The sequence below is a fragment of the Heteronotia binoei genome, chromosome 1 (genome assembly GCF_032191835.1).
Source record: "Heteronotia binoei isolate CCM8104 ecotype False Entrance Well chromosome 1, APGP_CSIRO_Hbin_v1, whole genome shotgun sequence".
NCBI classification, from domain to species: domain Eukaryota; kingdom Metazoa; phylum Chordata; class Lepidosauria; order Squamata; family Gekkonidae; genus Heteronotia; species Heteronotia binoei.
This window is the reverse complement of record NC_083223.1, coordinates 56,714,744-56,736,949: the sequence shown is the minus strand read 5'-3', so window position 1 is coordinate 56,736,949 and position 22,206 is coordinate 56,714,744. Positions and strand designations below refer to the sequence as shown.

The 22,206-nt window shown below is 42.4% G+C and overlaps 1 protein-coding gene across 1 annotated transcript in view; it reads right to left on the bottom strand.

Annotated features, from left to right (window-relative positions):
• Positions 1-22,206, bottom strand: part of ARHGEF10 (Rho guanine nucleotide exchange factor 10) — a 138,500-nt gene that overhangs the window by 29,564 nt on the left and 86,730 nt on the right. The window contains exons 22-26 of the mRNA XM_060234889.1: positions 21,487-21,608; positions 16,256-16,342; positions 14,876-15,099; positions 12,743-12,900; positions 10,123-10,265 (exon numbers count right to left, since the gene is read on the bottom strand). Of these exons, the coding sequence (XP_060090872.1) occupies positions 10,123-10,265; positions 12,743-12,900; positions 14,876-15,099; positions 16,256-16,342; positions 21,487-21,608 (734 nt within the window). The remainder of the gene's footprint in view (positions 1-10,122; positions 10,266-12,742; positions 12,901-14,875; positions 15,100-16,255; positions 16,343-21,486; positions 21,609-22,206) is intronic.

Sequence of the window (22,206 nt, the reverse complement as noted above, 5' to 3'; positions counted from 1 at the left end):
CATTCTGAATGCAAATAGCATAAAGGATCATACGGGGAGAAGTGGTCTCTATGGAACACAGGCCCCTGGCTGTGGAGGACTTTAAAAGGCAAATGTCAGCAACTGAAATCAGCACAATTGCTACAAAAATAATATAACAGATTTATGCCACTCAGTATTCACCAGGGCTGGTAGCTCTATTTCTGGGAGATGTGCCACCATAAGAAAGGGGGCTTCAGCAATCTCAGTAGATACCTGAAAGTTCTTCACGGGGTAAGGAAGAACAGATAATATTTCCCATTTCATTTTTCTTTCTCATTCACACCTCACATTTGAGAAAGCAGAGATGAGATCTCCTTAGTATATATTTCTCTTTGATATTTCATAATGGTTGTCAGATAGGGCTGCCAGTTCACTTAAACTCCATTTTTTACCACAGAGTTTCGCCCAAATTCCAGAGCCTTCCCAGTGACATACTGAAATCACTTCTGACGTGTATCAGAAGTGGTGGTGCTGCATCAGGACACAGATTCCATCTGTCCCCATTTTTCTGGCCATTCTCCCTCCACCACTGGTCAGCTGACTGTGGGGGAATGGCAGCTGGGGGCAGAAGATTCCCTGCCCACAGTGGGTGGCTGGCATCCCTACTACCAGAAGGGTGAGAGCTCCCCCTGTTTTCTTTCCATTTCCTGCTGCTTCTAATCTCCCAATTTATTTATCTCCACCTAAGTAACTTCTAGTCAGGTGGAGTACACTCCCTGCTCCTGAGTCAGCTTTACATTAGCAGTAGCTATCGCAGAGGCAGGTGATTCAACTACAATAACGAGTCAAGGGTCACAATAGCCTTCAAAAAGCTCAATTAAAAAAAATCAATGGTGTTAAGGGATATTCCTTTAACTAAAAACATAGTAGATTTTTATTAAAATACTTAGTATTTTTATTGAAGGGCTGCCTCTTCCCATATCGACTAGCCTGTCTATCATGAACCTCTTCTCTGTGCTCTGACCTGCAGAGGTGATGCTTTTTCAGTGGAGGCGCCTCACACTTTTGGAATGCCCACTTGAGGCTCGCCTGGCAGGCAGCAGAGAAAAAAACCCCTTTTCTCTTTACTCAGGCTTTTAACTAATAGTATAAATAAATTTAGCTATATGATGGTCTGCAACTCTGCTCCAAGCCTGAGAACCACTTTATTGATATCACTTTAGACTGCTCTGTTCGTTTTTATGCCCTGAGCAGACATGTTTTTATTCATATGTTTTCATTGGCTTGCTTTGTTTTATTGTTGTTGTTTTAGTTGAGAACTGCCTTAAGTGCATTCCTGTTCTAGAGAGGTAGCATACAAATTTTCTAAATATATAAGATTTCCCCTTCCTCCATTCTAACTATTCCTTCCTTGTATCTGCCCTAGAATAAATGTGCATCTAGCCAGTACAAGTGGACTGAAAGTAATATCAAACTGCCTGAAAAACTGGGTCATCCCCATCATCTTAGCTAGCTTCCCATTTTGCCGGATGGGTCTTGTGCCACATTTGATAAGAACCAGGCCATTGTTGCTGAAGGGTACCATATTTCTATCAAAAAGTCCTATTCTCATCTAATTAATCCCTATTAGAGGAGGAGGGAAAAAAGAATGAAAATAAAATGGCAGTACTGCGCTGCAGAGACTTGCACAAGAACTTGCAAAAGGGTTATAAGCTTTTCAGCTTCTGCTGACAAGACTACAAATTCCAACCCAACCTTGATAAGCCACTCTGTAAACAAGAAAGGTGGCTAATCCTGTATCTCACCCCCTGTCACCTGGCTATGCAATGGTCCATGCAATGGTCACTTCCAGGCTGCATTATTATAACTCTCTCTACATGGGGCTACCTTTGATACTGCTCCAAAAGCTTCAGCTGGCGCAGAGCACAGCAGATGTTGACATTGTCATCTACGTGGACAATGACCCATCCTGTGCAAAAAACTGCTGTGGGTGCCTATTGAGTACCACATCAGGTTCAAGGTGCTGGTGTTTACTTTAAAGCCCAATCTGGCCAGGGGCTGACATAGCTTCAGGACTTCCTCTCCCCACGGTAGGGTTGCCAAGTCCAATTCAAGAAATATCTGGGGACTTTGGGGGTGGAGCCAGGAGACACTGGGGCGGAGCCAGGAACAAGGGTGTGACAAGCATAATTGAACTCCAAGGGAGTTCTGGCCATCACATTTAAAGGGACAGCACACCTTTTAGAATGCCTTCCTTCCATAGAAAATAATGAAGGATAGGGGCACCTTCTTTTGGGGCTCATAGAATTGGACCTCCTGGTCCAATCTTTTTGAAACTTGGGAGGTATTTTGGGGAGAGGCATTAGATGCTATACTCAAAATTTGGCGCCTCTACCTCAAAAGACAGCCCCCCCAAAGCCCCTGACACCCGTGGATCAATTCCTCATCATTCCCTATGGGAATCATTTCTGGAGGTGCATAATAGCTATGGGGTGGAGCTTCCCCCGCCGGCCAGCTGGCTGGGGGAGGGGGGAAGCCTGTAAAACCAGGGGATCCCCCGCTGGGACCTGGGGATTGGGAAGCCTACCCCACGGCAGCTCCATAGGTCTCTGTGATCAGGGGTCCAACTACTTCTGGTGGTCCCTGGCCCCAGGACATCTGACTTGTCTCAACTAGGCCGAGGGCCTTTTCAGCCCTGACCCCTGCTTCGTAGAATGAACTTCCATTGGAGATCAGGGCCCTGCGGGACCTAATACAGTTTGCACGGTCTGCAAAATGAAGCTCCTCCCCTTGCTATTAGGACTCTCCCTAGGCCCTAGGGCCCCAAATGATCAATTGAAACTGGATCTAACAGTCTCTGTTACACATTTTACCCCTTTTTACCCACTTAGGGGTTGAATTTCTAAAAATCCCTTCTTAGTGGGCATTGATGTCATGGAAGGAATGCACTCCCTGAATTTTGAGTTTCTAGGTGCAGGGATTTGGGCTCAGCATTGATGATCTGTCAGGACACAATAGATAGACAGACAGACAGACAGACAGACAGACAGACAAATTTAATTAAACAAGCAAACCAACAGATAATTTTTTTAAAAAACCGTCTTGTAGGAGAAGAACATCTTTTGATTTAGTTTAACTTTTCCTTTACAGTGAAGTAGGACAGCCTTTGAGCCCATTGTTTTTTACAGTTTCAATAAGTATTGGCAAGGCCCTTACCTTATTGCCAACTACTTCTCTTCAGCAAGTGAAGAGCCTGTATATTAGAACAGCTGCAAGAAATTTGCAAAGGTGTTTTTCTTGTCAGCATGTATTTACCAGCTAATTCATTATACTTCCAGACAATGTGTGCTTCAGTACACTGCTGAAATTCAGCGACATAATAAAAGGGCATACTTGGGTGACAGTCTAAGTTACAAGTTACTTTAGCCTAGAGTGACATTTGGTTGTCACTGCTCATAGCTTATTGTTGGATTTTGTTATTGTTTCTGACTCCAGTTTTTCTTCCCACGGTTGCCCCTTTGACACAACATGCTTGGGTGACTGAACACACTTAATAAACAGAGAAGTGAAAGCTGCACTGTGACAGCAAGCTGCGTTCCTTGTTTGTGCATCTTTACTTGAAGGTGTATGAAGCTTCTACACACATACAAGTGAACACATGAACATATGAAGCTGCCTTGAATTGATTCAGACCCTTAGTCCATCAAGATCTGTATTGTCTACTCAGAGAGGCAGTGATTCTCTAGTCTAGGGTCTCAGGCAGAGGTCTTTCACCTCCCACATGGTCCTCTTAATTGGAGATGGCACGGATTGAACCTGGGACCATCTGAATGTCAAGCAGATGCTCAACCACTGACCCACAGTGCCACCCTTAAATGAACATGCTTTAGTTCACTGTCCCTATGATCAAGAACCCTGGAGAGGTGCTGACATGTACACATTCCCTAGAAGATGGGTCCCACCAGTATATGGATGACACCCCCTGTATCTGTTAATGGATGGATGGACTCAGCCCAGACATCTTGGACCGGGCACTGGGGCCATGGCTGGTTGGTTGAGGCAGAGTTGGCTGAAGCTAAATCCATCGAAGATGGTGGTCCTGTACCTGAGTCGCAGGGACTTGGGAGGGGAAATCCAGCTCCAGGCCTTGGATAGTGTACCCTTGATGCCTGCGTCCAAGGTCCAGAGCCTGGATGTGATGCTGGATGCCATCTTGTCTATGGAGGTCCAGGTCGCAACAGCTGCCAAATCGGCCTTTCCCCATCTTCAGCAGGGTTGGCAGATTAGACAATTGCAATTTGCTCTATGCAGGCCTACCCTTGCACCTGACTTGGAAGTTACAGCTGGTGCTGAATGCAGCGTGCACTTACTGTCTATGATGCCTTTATGGGCACATATTCAGCTGGTCCTCTGTGAACTGCATTGGCTGCCAATAGAGTTCCGAATCAGGTTCAAGGTTTTGGTCCTAACCTTTAAGGCCCTTAACAGCCAAGGACAACATACCTGTGGGACTGCCTCTCCCCATATGTCCCACAAAGGGCCTTAAGATCAGCTGATCAAGGTCCGCTGGCAGCCCCTGGCCCTAAAGAAGTCAGTTTGGCCTCTACAAGGGCCAGTGCCTTCTTGGCTCTGGCCCCGACCTGGTGAAATGAGCTCCCTGTAGAGATCATGGCTCTGCAGAACCTACTACAGTTCTGCAGGGCCTGTAAGATGGAGCTCTTCCACTGGGCTTTTAGCTAAGGCCACGGACATTGATAGATTGGCCCCTCCTGCCAAAATTAGCCCAGACTTGCCTTTTAACTGCTCATGAATGATGTAAATTAAACTGAATTAGATCCCGTATATTGATAAGCAGACTAAGGAGCTATCACCACTGTTGTAGTCCTATATTGTTTTGTACACTGCTTTATGCTGAGAAATTTTTATCCTTTATAGTCTTATGTTTTACTGATATATTGTATTTGGTTGTGTTTTAACCCACTCTGAGCCTGCTTTGGCAGGATGGGTGGGATAGAAATCCCATAAATAAAATAAAAAAGTAAAATTAAATAAAAGAAAGTGGTTCAGCTAATGAAACAAAATAAAAGACTAAAGTAGCAGCCACCTCGCCTCTTCCCACTCTCCCCCAATTTGCCATTACTGCGACATATGAACTTGGTTTTTTCCCCTTTCAGCAGAGAGAACACAAACACCCACAGCCACCATGGAGCTTTCCGAAACAGGGACAGAGAATGCAGCACTATGGTTGCTGCCAGTATGGGGAGCCCATTCTTCCTCTGTCAGAGAAAAAAAAGAGCTGGTACTTGTGTAAGTCATAGCCCTCCAACGTGGATTTTCCATTAGGGCAATGTGAAAATCTGATGAAGTACTATGGTAGCTGTCCCTGCAAATGCATTCTGTTGGCTCTAAGGCAGAGAGAACTCTGTCTTTACCCTTTCCTCACACACCTCTCTCTCCAAGGCCTTTACTTCTATCTCAAGTGCTTTTGCTCTATGGCAACGTTAAGAGTTCTACCACATATTTTGAATCCCACAGAGGATTCTTTTAAAACAGTGGCGCCTGAGATGTCCCGCCATTGTTATGGCAGCCCATTGCATAGTTGCATCATTCTCTTCCCCCCACTTACACACACAGTACAGACCCCTTTGTGATTCCTGGCCCAAGGAGCGGTGCCAAGGGCTGAGCCAGGCTTTCTCAAGCATAGCAGGACTCCATATAATGGGCCCCATTGTTCAGGAAAAGCGACTGACTTTTTGCCACTTTGGAAGAGAGAGAGAGGGCGAACAAACGACCAGTATTTAGGCACACTACCAAGGAACATGGGGTATTCTTTGCTTATCTAGCACATTTTAGATGCCTTTCCATGCTTTTTAAAATAATGTGCTGTGTTTCATCTGGCAAAAATGTGGAAGAGTAGGATCATTCTAAATCAAACATTGTAACATTTTTTCTCAGAACACCAGGATGAAAGCTCAGTATCGGAATCCCAATAAATGTGGAATTTCTGTGTGCATCAGACACCTAGACTAAAGCTGCAACTGTTCTGAAAACGCAACTTGTCAAGTTGGACTGTACAGGCAAACCACGTGTGGCTGGTCCTCAGGCTGGTCACTCTCTTTCAGCCAAATCTACCTTACAGGGTTATTGTTATGAGGACAGAATTGGAGGAGGGGAAGCCATTCTGGAGACTCCATCAGGGAGAAAAGGGAGGTATAAATATCTGAACAGAATTAAAAATATCTATATAAAACACATATGCTAAAATAGTGCATTCGGAGAGTAGAACTAGAGATACAGAGCTAAGGTTGTACCGTGAAAGCTTAATCATGATTTAAAAACCTCTTACCTTCAATAGTATGCACCACAGTGTTTGTAGGAACTATAGCAAAGAGCAGTGACTAACTGAGGTGTACCAGTTGCACTGACATCATTGATATGAGAATTTCAGACAAATGTCATACAATATATTACTAAGTTTTTTCCTAGCTTTTCTCTATACTAGTTTTATAATCTATTTCTAAGCACATAAAAGTAGCAATCTGATAACTCACAGAGTTGCACTAGGACAGGTTATGGCAGGCTGGAAGTTTCTCTTGCCCAAGCAATACCACAGCTGTAACTCTAAGGGCATTTGGCCTCACAAGTCCTCCTCCTGCCAGTACAGTCTTGTCCCAATACTCTTATGCCTTTGGAACCTATTGTAGCCTTTAGAAGCTACTGAAATGACTGAGGCTGGCACAATTTGCATGAAATTCTTCTGGGGACTTTCTCCCTTGCCAAGGACAGTTCTTTTAATAGTTGCAGCATAATGAATTTTTTAAAAAACCACCCTCAATTGTTTCTTAAAACAGAAACAAAAAACCAATCACTCTTGTGTTACACACAGACCTATAGACATTAGAATCACAGATATCATATGATCGGCATGTCGCTTCCCAAAAATCTTTGACCTGGAAATCATATTTAAAGAATCAACCTACCTCAGGCTGCAACTGAGATTTCAAGAGGAAGATTCCAAATGACAAACACACAGCAAGGAAGGAACAGTGAGTAGGAGGCAACAGAGATGCAGAGAATCATGCCAACTAGTTTGAAAACATTTAATAGGCAAAAAATGGAAAAAGCTTAAGGGCTTTGTTTGTTTACTGAGGACAGCTAGCATGGTTATGTCTGTGCTATGAAGGGACAGATAATAATTGAAAGATACTTCTCTAAGCTGGTGGGTGGATGGGGAGAAGTGTGACCAAAGTGGATGACACATGCAGCATCTGAAAGTCTCTCTGTTTTGGTCAGGACAAAGCACAACACTGGGGAAGCTTAGAAAAGTGATGGACATGCCCCAATCCCAGAATCATACAATAGCTTAAATATGCAATAATGTCACCTCCCAATTTTTCTTTCCATGTTCACACTAGTGGATGCTACTGGGGAAAAATGTTTTTTTTTAAAGGTAGATGGAGAGTAGGGGATAGCGAGAGCTGTTCTCTATCCGTTCCTAGTTCCACCTCTAAATTTACTGGAGGAACAAAAGGTTACCAGATTGAACCCCTAGGAGCAGAGAGGGACAGAGAGAAATCTGATCATCTCCAGTTCTAGTCTTCTTGCAGCTATTTGTTACAATTATTTTTTAAAAATTGGGCATCAGGCAGAGATTCTGGAAAAGAGTAGTTGACACCTGAACTGATCTGGTGACTGGGAAAGATCTATATCTATTTCTTATCCAGCATGAAGATGGCTCTCTAGATGCCAAACTGTTTGGATATTCGTTAATGAAAATTGTGGACCTAGTTTCATCTGGCTCTGCATATTGCCTCTATCTATTATTGCCCTTTTGCCCTCGGTAGACACACTTGCACTTAGAATTTAACTCTGCCTTTCCACCAATACACAACTTAACAGCCTCACTACTTGCATTTCCCCAGCAGCTATTTCATTCCCCAGCTCAACACACATAATCCCATAGCATGGATAAAAGCATGGTTGCTAACGGTCTCACAATACCAGAATAAGTTGACTACGTAATAGATATTGATAAAATAAAGAGAGGTGGGGTTATTGGTAAAGTTTATATTCTTCAGCAAAATGGCCTCACTTTCATGGAATGTGGGTTTTAAGTCATCTGCTATCTTCAATCATGAAAGCCACTGATCAGATTAAAATGAGACATAAGGCATGACCTTAGTAAAAAATGACCAGGACCTAGGCATAATATAGAAGCACAAAGTTACACTATAAGTTAAGAACATAAGAGAAGCCATGTTGGATTAGGCCAATGACCCATTTAGTACACCACACTGTGTCACACAGTGCCCCAAACCCAGTAACCATCAGGAGGTCCACCAATGGGACCAGAATTCCAATAGCCCTTCCATTGCTACCCCCCAAGCATCAAGAATACAGAGCATCACTGCTCCAGACATAATGTTCCATCTATACCTTGTGGCTAATAGCCACTGATGGACTTAGCTCCATATGTTTACCCAATCCCAACTTGAAGCTGTTTTATGCTTGTAACCGCCACTTCCTGCAGCAGTGAATTTCATGTGTTAATTACTCTTTGGGTGAAGAAATACTTCCTTTTATCTGTTCTAAGCCTACTGTTGATTAATTTCATAGAGTGCCCACCAGTTCTTGTATTATGAGAAAGGGAGAAAAGTTATTATCTTATTCATTTTGAATGGCTCAGTATTGCAAATACTGTTCACTTCTGATACCTGCTCTAACAACTGTGCAATAATAGTATTTCCTGAAAGCCAAAATATGCATTGTCTGGCTTATCAGCTTCTCTGTGACTTAAAGAAAGAATAGGATTATGTGAAGACAGTATCTTCATGTAATAAAAGGCAAATCTAACAGATATATGAGTAATAGAGGTTTCTTTAGAGTTGTTGAGAAGCAGTTCTCTCAGACTTTTAGTTTAATCCTTTCTTAAAAATAGCTGATCATTGCCTGATGTGACATGATCATAGTATGAAAAAAATAGTTCTGAAAAAGAACGTTTAGAGCATGTCAATGTGAACAGAGATTTGAATGGAAGAAGAATTACGTAAACAAGAAGCAGAGAATGTAATTCAGACTATTCAGCATGTGAAAGTAAAGATTTTCTCTCCTTGTTCTCTCTACCTATCAGTTTCCAACTCTGTGTTGGGATTCCTATATTTCTGGATGTGCACATCATCAACCAGCAACTGAAATCAAATTTATACCAGATTATAACATCAACGAAGATTTATGTGTTAAGGGACCCATGGCCTGCTTTTATAAGCTTACATCATACCACTCTGTCCGTCTGTCTGTCTATAGCATTCTCTTTTTTAAATTAAACTTTTAAAAACGATATACAACAAGTGCAGTCATGAGATAACATCACCTGGTCAGGATTGATGTATATTCTTTCCTGGATGTGTTTTTTAAAAGGTATGTATTACTGAGCACCGAGGAAGGCCCTTAAGGCCAAAACATGCATGGTCATCAACTTTGTATGGAAAATTACTCTAGCTTATGTAAAGCTTGTTCTGATTCCTAATGCAGCCTGATATTCAGGCCCTATGTTTTTAACTTTTACTACTGTGCACACCATATAATAAATATTTATTTTGTTATTATTTTATCTGCTGTGATTTGGAGATGGAGCCAGGAAAAGGTGGGATTTGGGGAGAGATCTCAACAGGGGATAATGCCAGATAGTCCATCCCCCAAAGCAGCCATTTTCTCCAGGAGAACTGATTCCTGTCACCTGGAGATCACCTGTAATTCCAGGAGATCTCCAGGTCCAGCCTGAAGGCTGGCAACTCTACTATTTACTCAGGCCTATAATCAACCAGCAATGTGAAAAAGCAATACCAAAAGCAGGACTGACTTGAGAGCATCATTTGAACCATGAGTGACTTAAACTGGCTTCCAGCTTGCTTGACTCCACATCAAGAAGTGTTTAGAATTCTAGTTTTGAGGAGAAAATAGTGCCAGGCCTTTAAAGCATTACTCATTTACTTCAGTCCTACCCAAGATATGCTACATCCAGTGCAAATCAGATCAACATTTAAAAAAAAATACAGTTCTTCCTCTACATGTGTCAGAGTTTACCAGTATGAAAAGCATATATTTCACATGGTAAGTATGACTGTATGAAATAATATGAAAGGTGAAAAAAAAACTGTTTACCTCTACGGTGTGTGTCTCAGTACCAATTATAAAAATTTGTCCACCAGAAGCAGCCCAAACGGTTTCTTCCATGACAAGAAGACTTCTCACTGGCAAAACACCCAATTTCACTACTTTCTGAGGTTCTGAATTCCAGGCACCATCTTCAGCAAAACAGAAAAATGCAGCAGTTAAAAAACACCATCATTTGCACACACACACAGAGAATGCTCCAGTATCTGTTCACTGCCAGAATGACAGTGCCCCTCTTGTTCAGTGTCTACTCAGCCACTCTTTCCTGCTGCACTATGGTCTCTGTTCAAACAAGTTTTGCACGTTTTGTTGTGCCTCAAAAACCTCTTTGCCCATAGACAGTAGCAGAATAAATGAAAACAACAATGAATGCATGTAAAACATGGGCAACAATGGCTTTATCATACTTTTTTCAAATTTCTGAAAAGATATTGTCTATCCATAGCCTGTAACTGAAAAGGTAGGCCTATGTCAGGAAGGAAACAGCATACAGAACATTTCCAGAAAATCGTGTGGTGCCTTTTTGCATCATAAAAGACAAATGTTGTTGTAACAGGCTAAAGCTTTAATCCCAGTGTTCAACTTTCAGTATTCAGAGCGGAACTGTTCCACTAATTGGCCTGCCTCCCTTTGAACATTTGGCAGCTCTCTTTGAGCCATTCTTGCAGCCTAGAAGAAAACAGAGCTCAAATATTATATAGGCTATTTTTTTTTTGGTCATTCCCTCATGATTCTTTATCATGTGCTCAATTTGATTTGGGGGAAGGTCTTTTTTCTTTCATGTGGCTGGGACTAAGACTGAACTTTTAAAATTGTTTAAGATTGGACTTTTTACATTGTTTTAACAGATTCCTTATTCTCTCAGCAGCACTACTGGTATTTCACCAGTGCTGCCAAAACAGCCTTGAGTTTGTTAATTGAGTTGTGCAATGGAGCATAAACATTTGTACACAGCATTATCATGGCTAGTCACTATTGACTTTTTTATGACAGGGTAGTGAGATTTAAAATATACAGCAGTGGTTAGAAGCAGACTGCATTCAAGATATTTAAGATGAAAATTCGCTTCTTGGATTATATTTAAGACTGTCATTGTCATCACTTATCACTCAAGGGATCTTTGCGCCCTTACAAGTGGAATAAATAGCTGGAGGTCTCTTATATGTTCACACTAAAGCATCTTCACTGAAGAAATAAATCTCTTGAGCACTGGGGTACTGTTCTCTCTTGCATGTGTGCATGTCCACGCGTACACACATACACACTTTTTGGATTGTGATCTTCAATAGCAGCGATCTACAACTCTGAGCTGACAAGCAAACATATCACCCTAAATAATTATTTTAGATGTAACACATTTCTTCTGTTGTATTGAATTAAATTAAAATGTTCATTTTGGTTTTGGAAAGCAGTAGGCAGGTGCATAAGTCTTTCAAAAATGGGTGACAGATCCACACCTTACTCTAGTGCTGGTTAGCTATGTAAAGAGTTGAAGCTTGGAAAACTTTGCCAAGTTATTTCCTTGCACTTTGGGAGTCAATGATCATAAAACCCATCTGAATGGACTCTTTCCACAAGGTTTCAAGGACAGAACACCATCCAGGACTTCTAGAAAAGTCTAAAGAACTGCCTCCCTTCCCCAAAGACTAATGTTTTGTTTTCATGTTTTAGCAAAAATATGAGCTGCTGGCGTATTGGATGAAGAATGGTACATGTTGAAGAACAAAGTGGTTTTGATTCCCTACCAACAAATAAAGTGTGCCAATTGTTATTAGGTCAAATTATCTCCTCCACTCTTCAGCCTTGATTCATATGTCTGGCAAAATAGGTCAGTGCTTCATAAAACTGCACCTTCAGGGATGACTGGAAAAGCAGCTTGAGTGTTACAATCACTATAGATGAAAACTAAACAGAACCAACGGAAATATGGAAGGATACCAACTGATTTGGCATGGGTTTTTTATTAGCCTTCGGCTTGAATTTTAACTACCACAAACAGATTTTCTCACTGCAGCTCCCTGCACTCCACAAAAATCTGTTCCTTAGGGGGATCCTCCACAACAGCTAAAACACAGCAGAAGATGATGTAAGGATGGAACATTAGTGAATGCTGGAGGAACTCTCTTTCAAATATGGAGGTGTTTGGGACACTTTGGATCTAAGTCAAGGAATCACAGTTACAAGGCAAGCTTTAGGTGAAAGGAATGCAAATTGAGTTGGAAGAGAATGCAGTGGTTGGTGTGGGACATGTTGTGCATATGGAGTTCGATCTTGTCAAAAACATCTGTGCAAAAAAGGGGGCAATTTTGCTGATATCGCCATTCTATGGAAGCCCCAACTCGCCTCATAATCTTCTTGTGGTTCCCCTGTGCCCCAGGACCGGCATTTGGGGAGGGGCATTGTGCAGCTGTGCACAGAGGTCCTTATGTGCCTGGAAATTTTAGATGAAATCTAATCCATTGCCCTTGAATTGTGTTCCACTCCCTGAGAAATAATATTTTCCCCTGTGACTGAGGTCTCCTGGGTTTAACTCAAGGCATTTCTGTCACAACACTCATCATGCATAACAATGTGTGTATAAATAAAAGAGAAGACATAAAGGTTATACCTTCCAATTTGGTGTAGATGACAATGTTGCCATTGACAAGACCAACAAACAAATAACAGGATTTGTAAGCTAGACTCATGACAGTGGACTTTTCAGGAGTGAAGAAGTGCTGAAGTCGGACTTTCTTCGAGCCTTGACTACTTTTGTAAACGGAGATGCTATTCAAAAGCAAGAGGAGGGGAAAAATAATCCATCTGAAGTCATTTTGAAACCTCATGAGTTCTGTTACAGCAATAGAGGTTGAAATGCTTTTCATTGTTACTCAAGAAGGACAAAACCTTATCAGAGAGACACAGCAGCGGCTCCTGCCTCTTTTCTCTTCCTCACAATGTTTGCATGAAACAAGGCATAGCATGATACCATCACACTGTACATTATTATCCTCCCTCAGAGCTCATGATGTGAGACGGGGGCAGGGAGATCCACAGCATGCCAGCATCACATCATGTGCAGTACTGTACACTACAAAGCGGAAAGAGACAGAGCATCTCTATGACCCTTGTAACATCTAGTTTGGACCTTCACATACATTTGGAATCAGAAATTCTCAAACACAGACTCTTGTCCTGTGCAGCTGACAAATGCTTCACAAGGACAAGGAAAACTCCTTTGTTTCATGCCAGTCTTGCAGAATTTCTCCAGAAATACTATCACTCACAATCCAGTTAATTAGAACAAAGGTAAGCCTGCTGCTCTAAAAATGAAACCAGAAGAGATGCTCAAGACTGAACCACTGGGTGCTTTTTGGAATTCAATTATCAGGTGCCTGAGGGTCTAATTTCCCCTGGCATCATGGTGCAGGAAGTATGTGTGCGCTAAATCTTCTCCACTATGCCATTTTCCCAAACTAAAACAGCCCTGGGGAGCTACTGCTTGTGCTATTTTGAGAAACTTACACTTACCACAAATGAGGCAACAAGCAGTTCCTAGGGCCCATTTTAGATCAGGAAAACAGTAGGGTAAATTTTAAATCCCACCCTTTCCTTGTGCCGTATTCCCACTCTGAATATCCCACCCCCACACATTCCTGATAATTAAATTTTAACTAACATTGCATCACTGCAGACACAGAATTTCTAGTCTTAATCTGTTTTGCCTCTTGGTGTTCAGTTGAGCTGAATGGTACAGCAAAAGTGCCCAAGAATCAGCAACAATTCAGCATTGATTCTGGCTTCAGTGGCATGACTAAGAGTTGCACCAGCACAAGTGTTTGAATTAGTATGAGCATTTTCACTGGCTTGGGATCAGACTAGAGTTGCTAGGTTCTACCTCACTGTCCAAAAACCAGAGCATTGTCACCCGATGTCAGCAATGCGATGGCATCACCACATGAAGGACATCACGTGACACCATCCCTGTTTGGGGGTGGGGTCTGGCAACCCTATATCAAACCCTGCATAAATGGAAAAAGGATATGTATGCTACTTGTAGAAACATGCATTTACATTCTCTGTCATGACAGCCAGATGTTGTAATGAGAGGCTTTAATAAACATGGATCTGGTATGAATAGTAGTTTTTCTCTGCAGGTTATTTAATGTTTTTAGTTTGAAAACCTACAGCCTGCTTGTTACTCAGGATCCTTCAAAGTCTAAATCTGCATTTTGTATGGGTTAAGCTATCTAAAAAATAGCTGGTCTGGGTTTTCCTGCCTCCATAGCAGTTGTGTGCAGAGTATCCTGAAAGAGATGGGGTATGAACAGTACAGTTTCAGTGATGCAGATCTCAAAATTAGCTTACTTATGGACAATTTACTCTGTGGGAATGCAGACTTAATTTAACGCTACCTGACTAATTCTCAGCTCTGAACAATATGTACACAAAAAGAATATTTCCAACCGTGCTCTTTGTATGCATCAATGCCACCCCACCCCTCAGATGCTGAATGAGCAGTCCAGGGGGCAATATTATGCAGAGATACATACAGAGATCTTTTTTTAAAAAGTTTTTTTTAAAAAATAAAATAAAATAAAAAGGTCTATCGTTTACGCTGAGGAACTAGTAAGCAAGCTCTTCATGTTCAAGATTCATCAGTTCCCCATCTTGAATCTATTCTTATACTGCACAGTCATGACAACTGATAAATACTGTTCTGTTCATAGAAATAAAAAAAGAGAGCGAGAGAAAGAACTACCTTCCTTCTTCTGTGCCCAGGCAAATAGTTGGCACACTAGAAGGTTTTGTAGGCACATCTTCCAGATCAGAAGGCACTTCCAAGCTTTTACATTTCTCAACTTCTGGAATGTAGACCATGCAAAGAATTCGCGATTCTACATTGAAGCATTCAATAACTTTTGGGCTGGAGTTTTGAAATGACACAATGGCAATTTGACCCATTTGATTTGTACAACTGCCAATCTGAATCAGGGAGAAAAGATTAATGTCCTTTTGTAGCAAGATGTCAGTCAGTAAACAATTACATACAAACAATTTAAGGAAAGCTTTACAAGTTTTCTGCAGTTATAACACACAAGCCGAGGCGTTCTCAGTATTTGCTCTGCAGGTTTTCCCCTCTCTTCCCTCCTACCCAAATCCCAAACTATTTGAACAAGCTTCAGAGGATGGATTTCAAGAATACAAAGTGAGCACCCACAACAACTGGTGGCTATGATGAAGGGGCAAAAGATGTACCACAGCTGAATGTACCCATGCTGAAGGACTTTGGAGCAACCGACAACTCCACTCAATACATCCAATTTTCTTTAAAGTTATCTAGCAAAAGCCTTACCAAGTCTAATTGTAATCAACTCCCATATTTGCATAACTTAGCATTGTTATGTATTGTGGTTTACTGGGTTCTTGTTGCCTGAGCTTGAGACAAGCACTCCTTGCAAACCAGGATCCCGAAGTCTGGAAGAACTGGCCAATCAGGATGCTAGGCATGTAACAACTTGTAACAAAGAGATGCAAATGAAGGATTCTGGAGTAAGCCAATAGGAGTAACTGTTGCCTGCTAGGGGGGCATGGTTAACCATGGCCAGAATGTATATTGTTGAAGTTTTTCCTGTGTTCCTTTGTGACTGTTTCTTCTTGCAATAAAGTGTTCTGGGTTGATTCAGAGCTGGCTGAACTCACTTTATCTCAAACATCATCACTATAATAATGTTAGATGCCTCTCAGTCTACATCATAGGGCCACTGAGTACCTTAGAACAGGGGTGTCACACATGCAACCTGAGGGCCATTTCAGGCCCACGAGTAAGTTTACTTCCTTCTCCCTTGTTTCTGTGTCACAGCTTGCTTTGCCAGGATTTCTTGGGGAGGAAGTGTGGGGGAGGGAGAGCTTGCTTTGATACTGACAAGATATTGATATTGATATTGCAAGAGTGCTAATAATTTAATTTATTTGTCTTTAATTGTGTTTGTCTGTGTCCTTTATAAAGTTAATATCTCCACTACCTGGCATTACATTTTATGATACACATGGCCTGGCCCGACAAGGTCTCATTTAAGTCATATCCGGTCCTCATAACAAATGAATTCAACACCCCTGCCTTATAAAAAAGAGAACTTACCCACAGAAAGCCATGTTCTATAGAAAGAGGATCTGGATCACTTTCTTCACATGAGTATGGTTCAGGATTATAAGCAGCACATTCAACCTTTACCCCCCAAAAAGAAGAAGAAAATTGTTAATGCAAATAGCACCACCAACACTGCAGACACGGAATCTTGTGTCCAATTTTTTTGAGATTTTGATGCGTGCGCTCAGATCTTACAGGAAGTTAAAAGGGAGAAAAAAGTGAAAAAGAAAGGTAGATACAACTTTAGAAATAAGTAAAACCCTATTTTTCCCCCAGAAGACCCAGAGCCAGAGCTGTAACACAAGGACCTGTAATAGAATCTAATGTGCACCAAGTCCCCTTGGGATGTTCCAGAATTCCTCTCCATTCTAGCTTAATATAACAAAGTGCTTTTGCTAGGCTATCACAGACCCACGCTTTCTCTTCTGTCCTGCCTGTTGTATAGTTCCCATCCCCTCCTTTCCCTTAACTTTTGCCCTTACTATTTGAAGCATAAAAGCATTTATTTGGGCAAGGTTCATGTTGCTTTAGTGCAGATGCTCCACAGCGCAGCACAGGGCTCATAATACACATCAAGGCTTAAATAGCAAAACAACATATATAAACACTGTTTATTGTATTTATTATCTTTATACCGTGCTTTTCAGCCATGTTGGCTACCCTAGCATCTGACAGTTCAAATTCATAAATATGTGATACAGGTAACAGCCACTGCTATTGAAATAACCTGTAGAATTCTGATTGATGGAGCAGCAGAGATTAATTTTTGGAGAAGAGAAAATCCTTGCATACACTGGACAGACACCACCAGACTTCACAGGTTAGTGTGCTGGAAATGGAGAAGAGACATGAAGGGACAATACCTCCACCCTTGTTCTACATTCAGTTCTAGGCCCTTTTCCAAGCCTCTCAGCTGCCCTGGCTACTGCAGTTACTGCTTTTGTTCTTTCTACATTCCTCCAGTTAAGAGCAGAGATAGAGTCCTTCTCCTTGGCAGCTGCAAGAAAGTGGGTGGGGAGGGAAAGGGGGGGGGGGAGATATATATTCAAGTCTTCTTTGCAGATTCTTGACTAACCCTGTCTAATACATGTTGCATCCTACAGCATGCAACAGTTAATGATTTTAAAGAAAAAGCAGCTTTGGGAGGTGGTATCTGGTATCAGAGGATCAGATTAAAGGAAGCTGCTTTTCCTCTTACAGTGCCAGAACATGCTTTCCCCACCCCCTGCTGCTCCTTTCTATACTGGACTTCTATGAAGTTACTTTTCCTTGGAAGCACTAGCCATTGCAGGCTGTGAAGTCAGTACATAACAGGAGGAGGAGGAGGATTATTGGATTTATACCCTGCCCTTCACTTGGGGTCTCAGAGTGGCTTATAATCTCCTTCCCTTTCTCTCCCCACAACAGATATGCTGTGAAGTAGGTGGGGCTGAGAGAGATGTTTCAAGAACTGCTCTTGAGAGAACAGCTCTGAGAGTACTGTGACTGACTCAAGGCCACCCAATTGGCTACAAGTGGAGAAGTGGAGAATCAAACTTGGTTCTCCAGATCAGAGTCCACTACTCGTAACTGCTACAACAAACTGGCTCTCTAGAAGAAATTAAAGGCAAAGGTGCAAGCACCGAATCATTACCGACCCATGGGGCGACATCACATCACAACATTTTCTTGACAGACTTTTTGTTACAGAGTGGTTTGCTATTGCTGTCCCCAATCATCTACACTTTACCTCCAGCAAACTGCATACTGATTTTACCAGCCTTGGAAGGATGGAAGGTTGAATCAATCCTGAGCCAGCTACCTGAATCCAGCTTCTGCCGGGATTGAACTCAGGTTGTGAGCAGAGCTTGGACCACTCTGCACCACAGGGCTTGTTAAGAGACAGCGGAGAGGGAATAGGAGCCAGCTATAATAATCTTAGTATTTACAGAAACCTTATAGAGTACTTGTCTGATTCATCCTTCTCCCCATCCAAGGAACATTTCTCCCTGTTAAATTGCAAAGACGCTGTGTGCACATATGGAATGATACTAACATCCCGCTAACAGCAAACACAACAAACAAAGAAGACTCTACCCGCAAAAGATAGAAACCTCATAAGAAGTGCACTTAAAGACAAATTTATGGTCCAGTCCAAAAGGATCCTTCAGTACAAGAAACTTGCACTAGAGTACATGTTCACTTTTATTCACAGCTTTCCAAACGGATACACAAAATGGAGACGGCATCAAAGACTTGGCGCTGGGCCATAAGTGAAGTGCAGCACCACTAAATGATTTTTAAAGATATTCCACATTCTTTACTTTTAGAAACTTCTTCCACACCAACCCAAACATTTTGGCAGGGCTTTGTTTGTAGAAAAAGCCCAGCAGAAACATATTTGCATATTAGGCCATACCTCCTGATGGCACCATTGTTCCACACAGGGCTTTTTGGGTAGAAAAAAGCCCAGCAGAAACTCATTTGCATATTAGGCCACACCTCCTGACACAAGCCAGCCTGAACTGTGTTCCTGTGCGTTCCTGATCAAAAAAAGCCCTGCATTTTGGTAATAATGATTTATAGCGGGAGACCACAGAAGGAAAAAAAAGTTGACAGTCTGAATACTTGTCCAGTCACCCTTTTATTTTTCAGTACCCTAATATGCAGTGGCGTAGGGAGGGGGGGCGGGGGGGGCGGATCGCCCCAGGTCTGGGGGATCTGGGGGGCCCCCGCATTGCCAAGGGGGGTCCCTCCCCTCCCCGGTAGGGCTCCGGAGCATCGCGCAGACCTTCCGGCCACAGTCCCAGCTTGGGGCGGGGGAAGCGGCATCCGACCCTCGCCTGCTCGAGGCTTCTCCTGCTGCTCCACGTGCCGCGGGCAGCAGCAGGAAGCAGAAGGCGGCAGCGGGCAGCAGGAGGAGGAGGCGGAGGCGGCGGCGTTGCGCGCCCAGTGGCCGCATCCCCACGCTCGGCAGCAGCGCCCCGGAGCTCTCCGGCCCCCTCAACTCCCAGGCGCCGACGACTCAGCCACTCCTGGCCCCGGCCGCGGCGGTGCGCAAGAAAGAGGAACTTTGGGCGTGCGTGAGGCAGGCTGCGGGGGCGGAGGGATGTGGGGAGGGCCGCTCGGCGTCTTAAGGCAGGGAAGCCCCTCCCCTCCGCCACACACATAGGGGGGCCCACATAAATCTTGCGCCCCAGGCCCCCGAAGCCCTAGCTACGCCCCTGCTAATATGGGTTATGATATTTCTTACAGCTAAGACAGGAGTGTTTGGGGCCTAAGTACCAGAGGGGATTCTTGTGGAACAATACAAAAAACAAAACTATATTTGACATGTAGTTCTCCTAGCCTTTCCTTTTGCTTTCCTTTTGTACCTCAGAAGCTCAATGATTCACAAACCTTGAGCAGCAGAAGACACTTATTCCTATTTTTTTTAATGCGGCTAAAAGGACAGAGAGAAATTTTGCGATTGCTAGAGCGATCTTAGGATCTTTATCACTCAACAAAACAGTCAGGGTTTCCGGAGTATGGGAGAACAGATGGTCTAACAAAGACTTAATATAGTAATCCCTCATAATCGCAAAAAATCTGCATTCCTGCAGAGCACAGAAGTTTACATCAATCCTGTTAAGGCCACAAGGGCAAATTCTATCAGTGTAGGGCCTATACAAAAATCTCCCTTGCAAAACCATTGTAGGTATGATGTTTGGTCTTCAAACAAAAATGCTCTGCAATAATGTGGGGTGGTAAAATAGTACATATGGGGGGGGGGGGGATAAAGATTTTGGGGAAGAAATACCAAAAAAAACAGGATGACCATACTCTGCAGGTTCTCATGTTCAAACTACCACGGTCAATTTTGAGGACTCGCTTTTTGATCAGAGAAAATGCTTTGGTTTTGCCCATCTCAAAATATCATCAATCGGCATTCTAACTTTCATCAGTTTCTCATCCAGGTCTTTCATCCAGGTTGATCTGTGGGTAACCCAATTTAAAGCAGTGAACAAACCATCTTCTGCAAAGAGCTATTTTAATCTCATTTTGAAGGCAAAAAGCCATGTTCTTGCTTCCAAGGATATGTGTTCAAATTCTTCTCATAATACGACGTTTGGCACATAGAAGGGAATATTCAATATTTTCCTTAAGAACTGGGCTAGTGGTTGGCTGATATTATCAGAGATAGCTTTAATCCAAATAGCTGAACCATAAAGAATGATGGGAACCACTTTCAAATCAAAGGCTTGTATCGCTCCAGGAACATACTCCCCACCCCCACCTTATTGTGGAAAAATCTATTTATGGCATTCATACAAGATTTTGCTTTATTAAGCGCTGTTCTAAATTGGAGGGTCCAAGATAGGTCTGCCAAGAACAGAATTCCCAAATAGGAGGTCTTGACTTGTTCGATATGGGAACAGTTGATAGACCACTGAGACAGGTTCCATTTTCTGATCTTGGTGAAGACTAGGACCTTAGATTTTGAGTAGTTAATCACCAGGCTTTCTAGACAACAATAACTGGACAAAGATTGCAAAACCCTTTTTAGTCTGACCCTGGTTTGGGACAAAATCATAGCATCATTCGCATAAAGCAAGATACACACACTAATCTCAGCTAATTTTGGTGGATGGCAGTAATCATCAAAATTAATTCTACATCTTTTAAAGATAAACAAGAAAGGTGCCAACAAGCATCCCTGATGAATCTCCTTTTCCAAATTAAATGAATTTGTTAAATTCCCATTGTACCCACATCGTACTTGAGCAGTCAAACTTGAGTATAAGCATTCAATAAGTCCTAGGAGCCTTTTGTCCATGGAAGTTTTATTAAGTTTGTTTCACAATTTAGGGCAATTTATGGAGTCGAAGGCCCCCTTGACGTCAATAAAAGGTCAATAATCTCCCAGTTCTCTAAGCATCTAAGATGAACAATAGCAAGATTTAGACCAGGTCCACATTTCTGTTCTTCATATCTGCAACTCAAGTGACTATAAGATATTCATGGTTTTCTCCTACATAGTGACAAGCAGTAAGAAAATCTGCAGGGGATTTGAAAGCGATACATGGACTTGACTCCGTGAAGGTATGGATCAGTCCAATAACTGAAAAATGGAAATATTTCACCCAATTCAAGTGTTACTGTATTCTCAATGATCAACCACATTGATCTATACCTAGCAACAAAAGTGGATCTTACCAATGCATGTACCAATACATATATCCAAACCAAAACAAACTATTCACCTTAAACTCCTGCTGTTTGGCCATCATTACAGGCATGTGTTTAACAAGAAGTGGATGTTTCTCTTTCTTTATCTGATTCCCATCATCTTCGATGCAGAACCAACCCAATATATTCTCTTCAACTAGGGGGAAAGAACCAATTAGTTTTTATTTGACAGAACAGCTCCAATATATAAGCCTTAACTAATATTAATCTCTCTAGGACATGAGGGTGAGAGCCAGTGAATCGGATTCTATCTGCCTACAACATATGCAAGATGAAGGAATGACCTTGCCTACTTTCCCTCCTTATTGCAGACTACTGTCCTACAGACCTTTTTGTCCATATGGATCCTTGATTCCTAATATGGCCCTTTTGGAAGCAAGATACCATCCACGTCTGTTGGCAGAAATCTGATAAGATTCAACCCAGGATAATATTTATTAAATTAAAAAATCTAACACAATTCTTTTATGGATCCATATTGAATTCAAAAAAAGGATGAAAAGAGAGGAAGTAGGGGATTAGTGTTAGGTTAAGCTACACTCTTATATTATGTCTGTGACAGACCAGGCCTGCGTCAGCCAGCAGGCTCAACTCTGCCTACCCCTCCTGTGATGCTGACTTGACACCTGAAGGGTGCCTCAGGGTATTGCTGCCACCACTGTCTCTGTCTTGGGCTCTGGTTAGGCAGGACAACCTAACCTCTGTCTGGCATCACTAGGAATCCACCTTCCCAG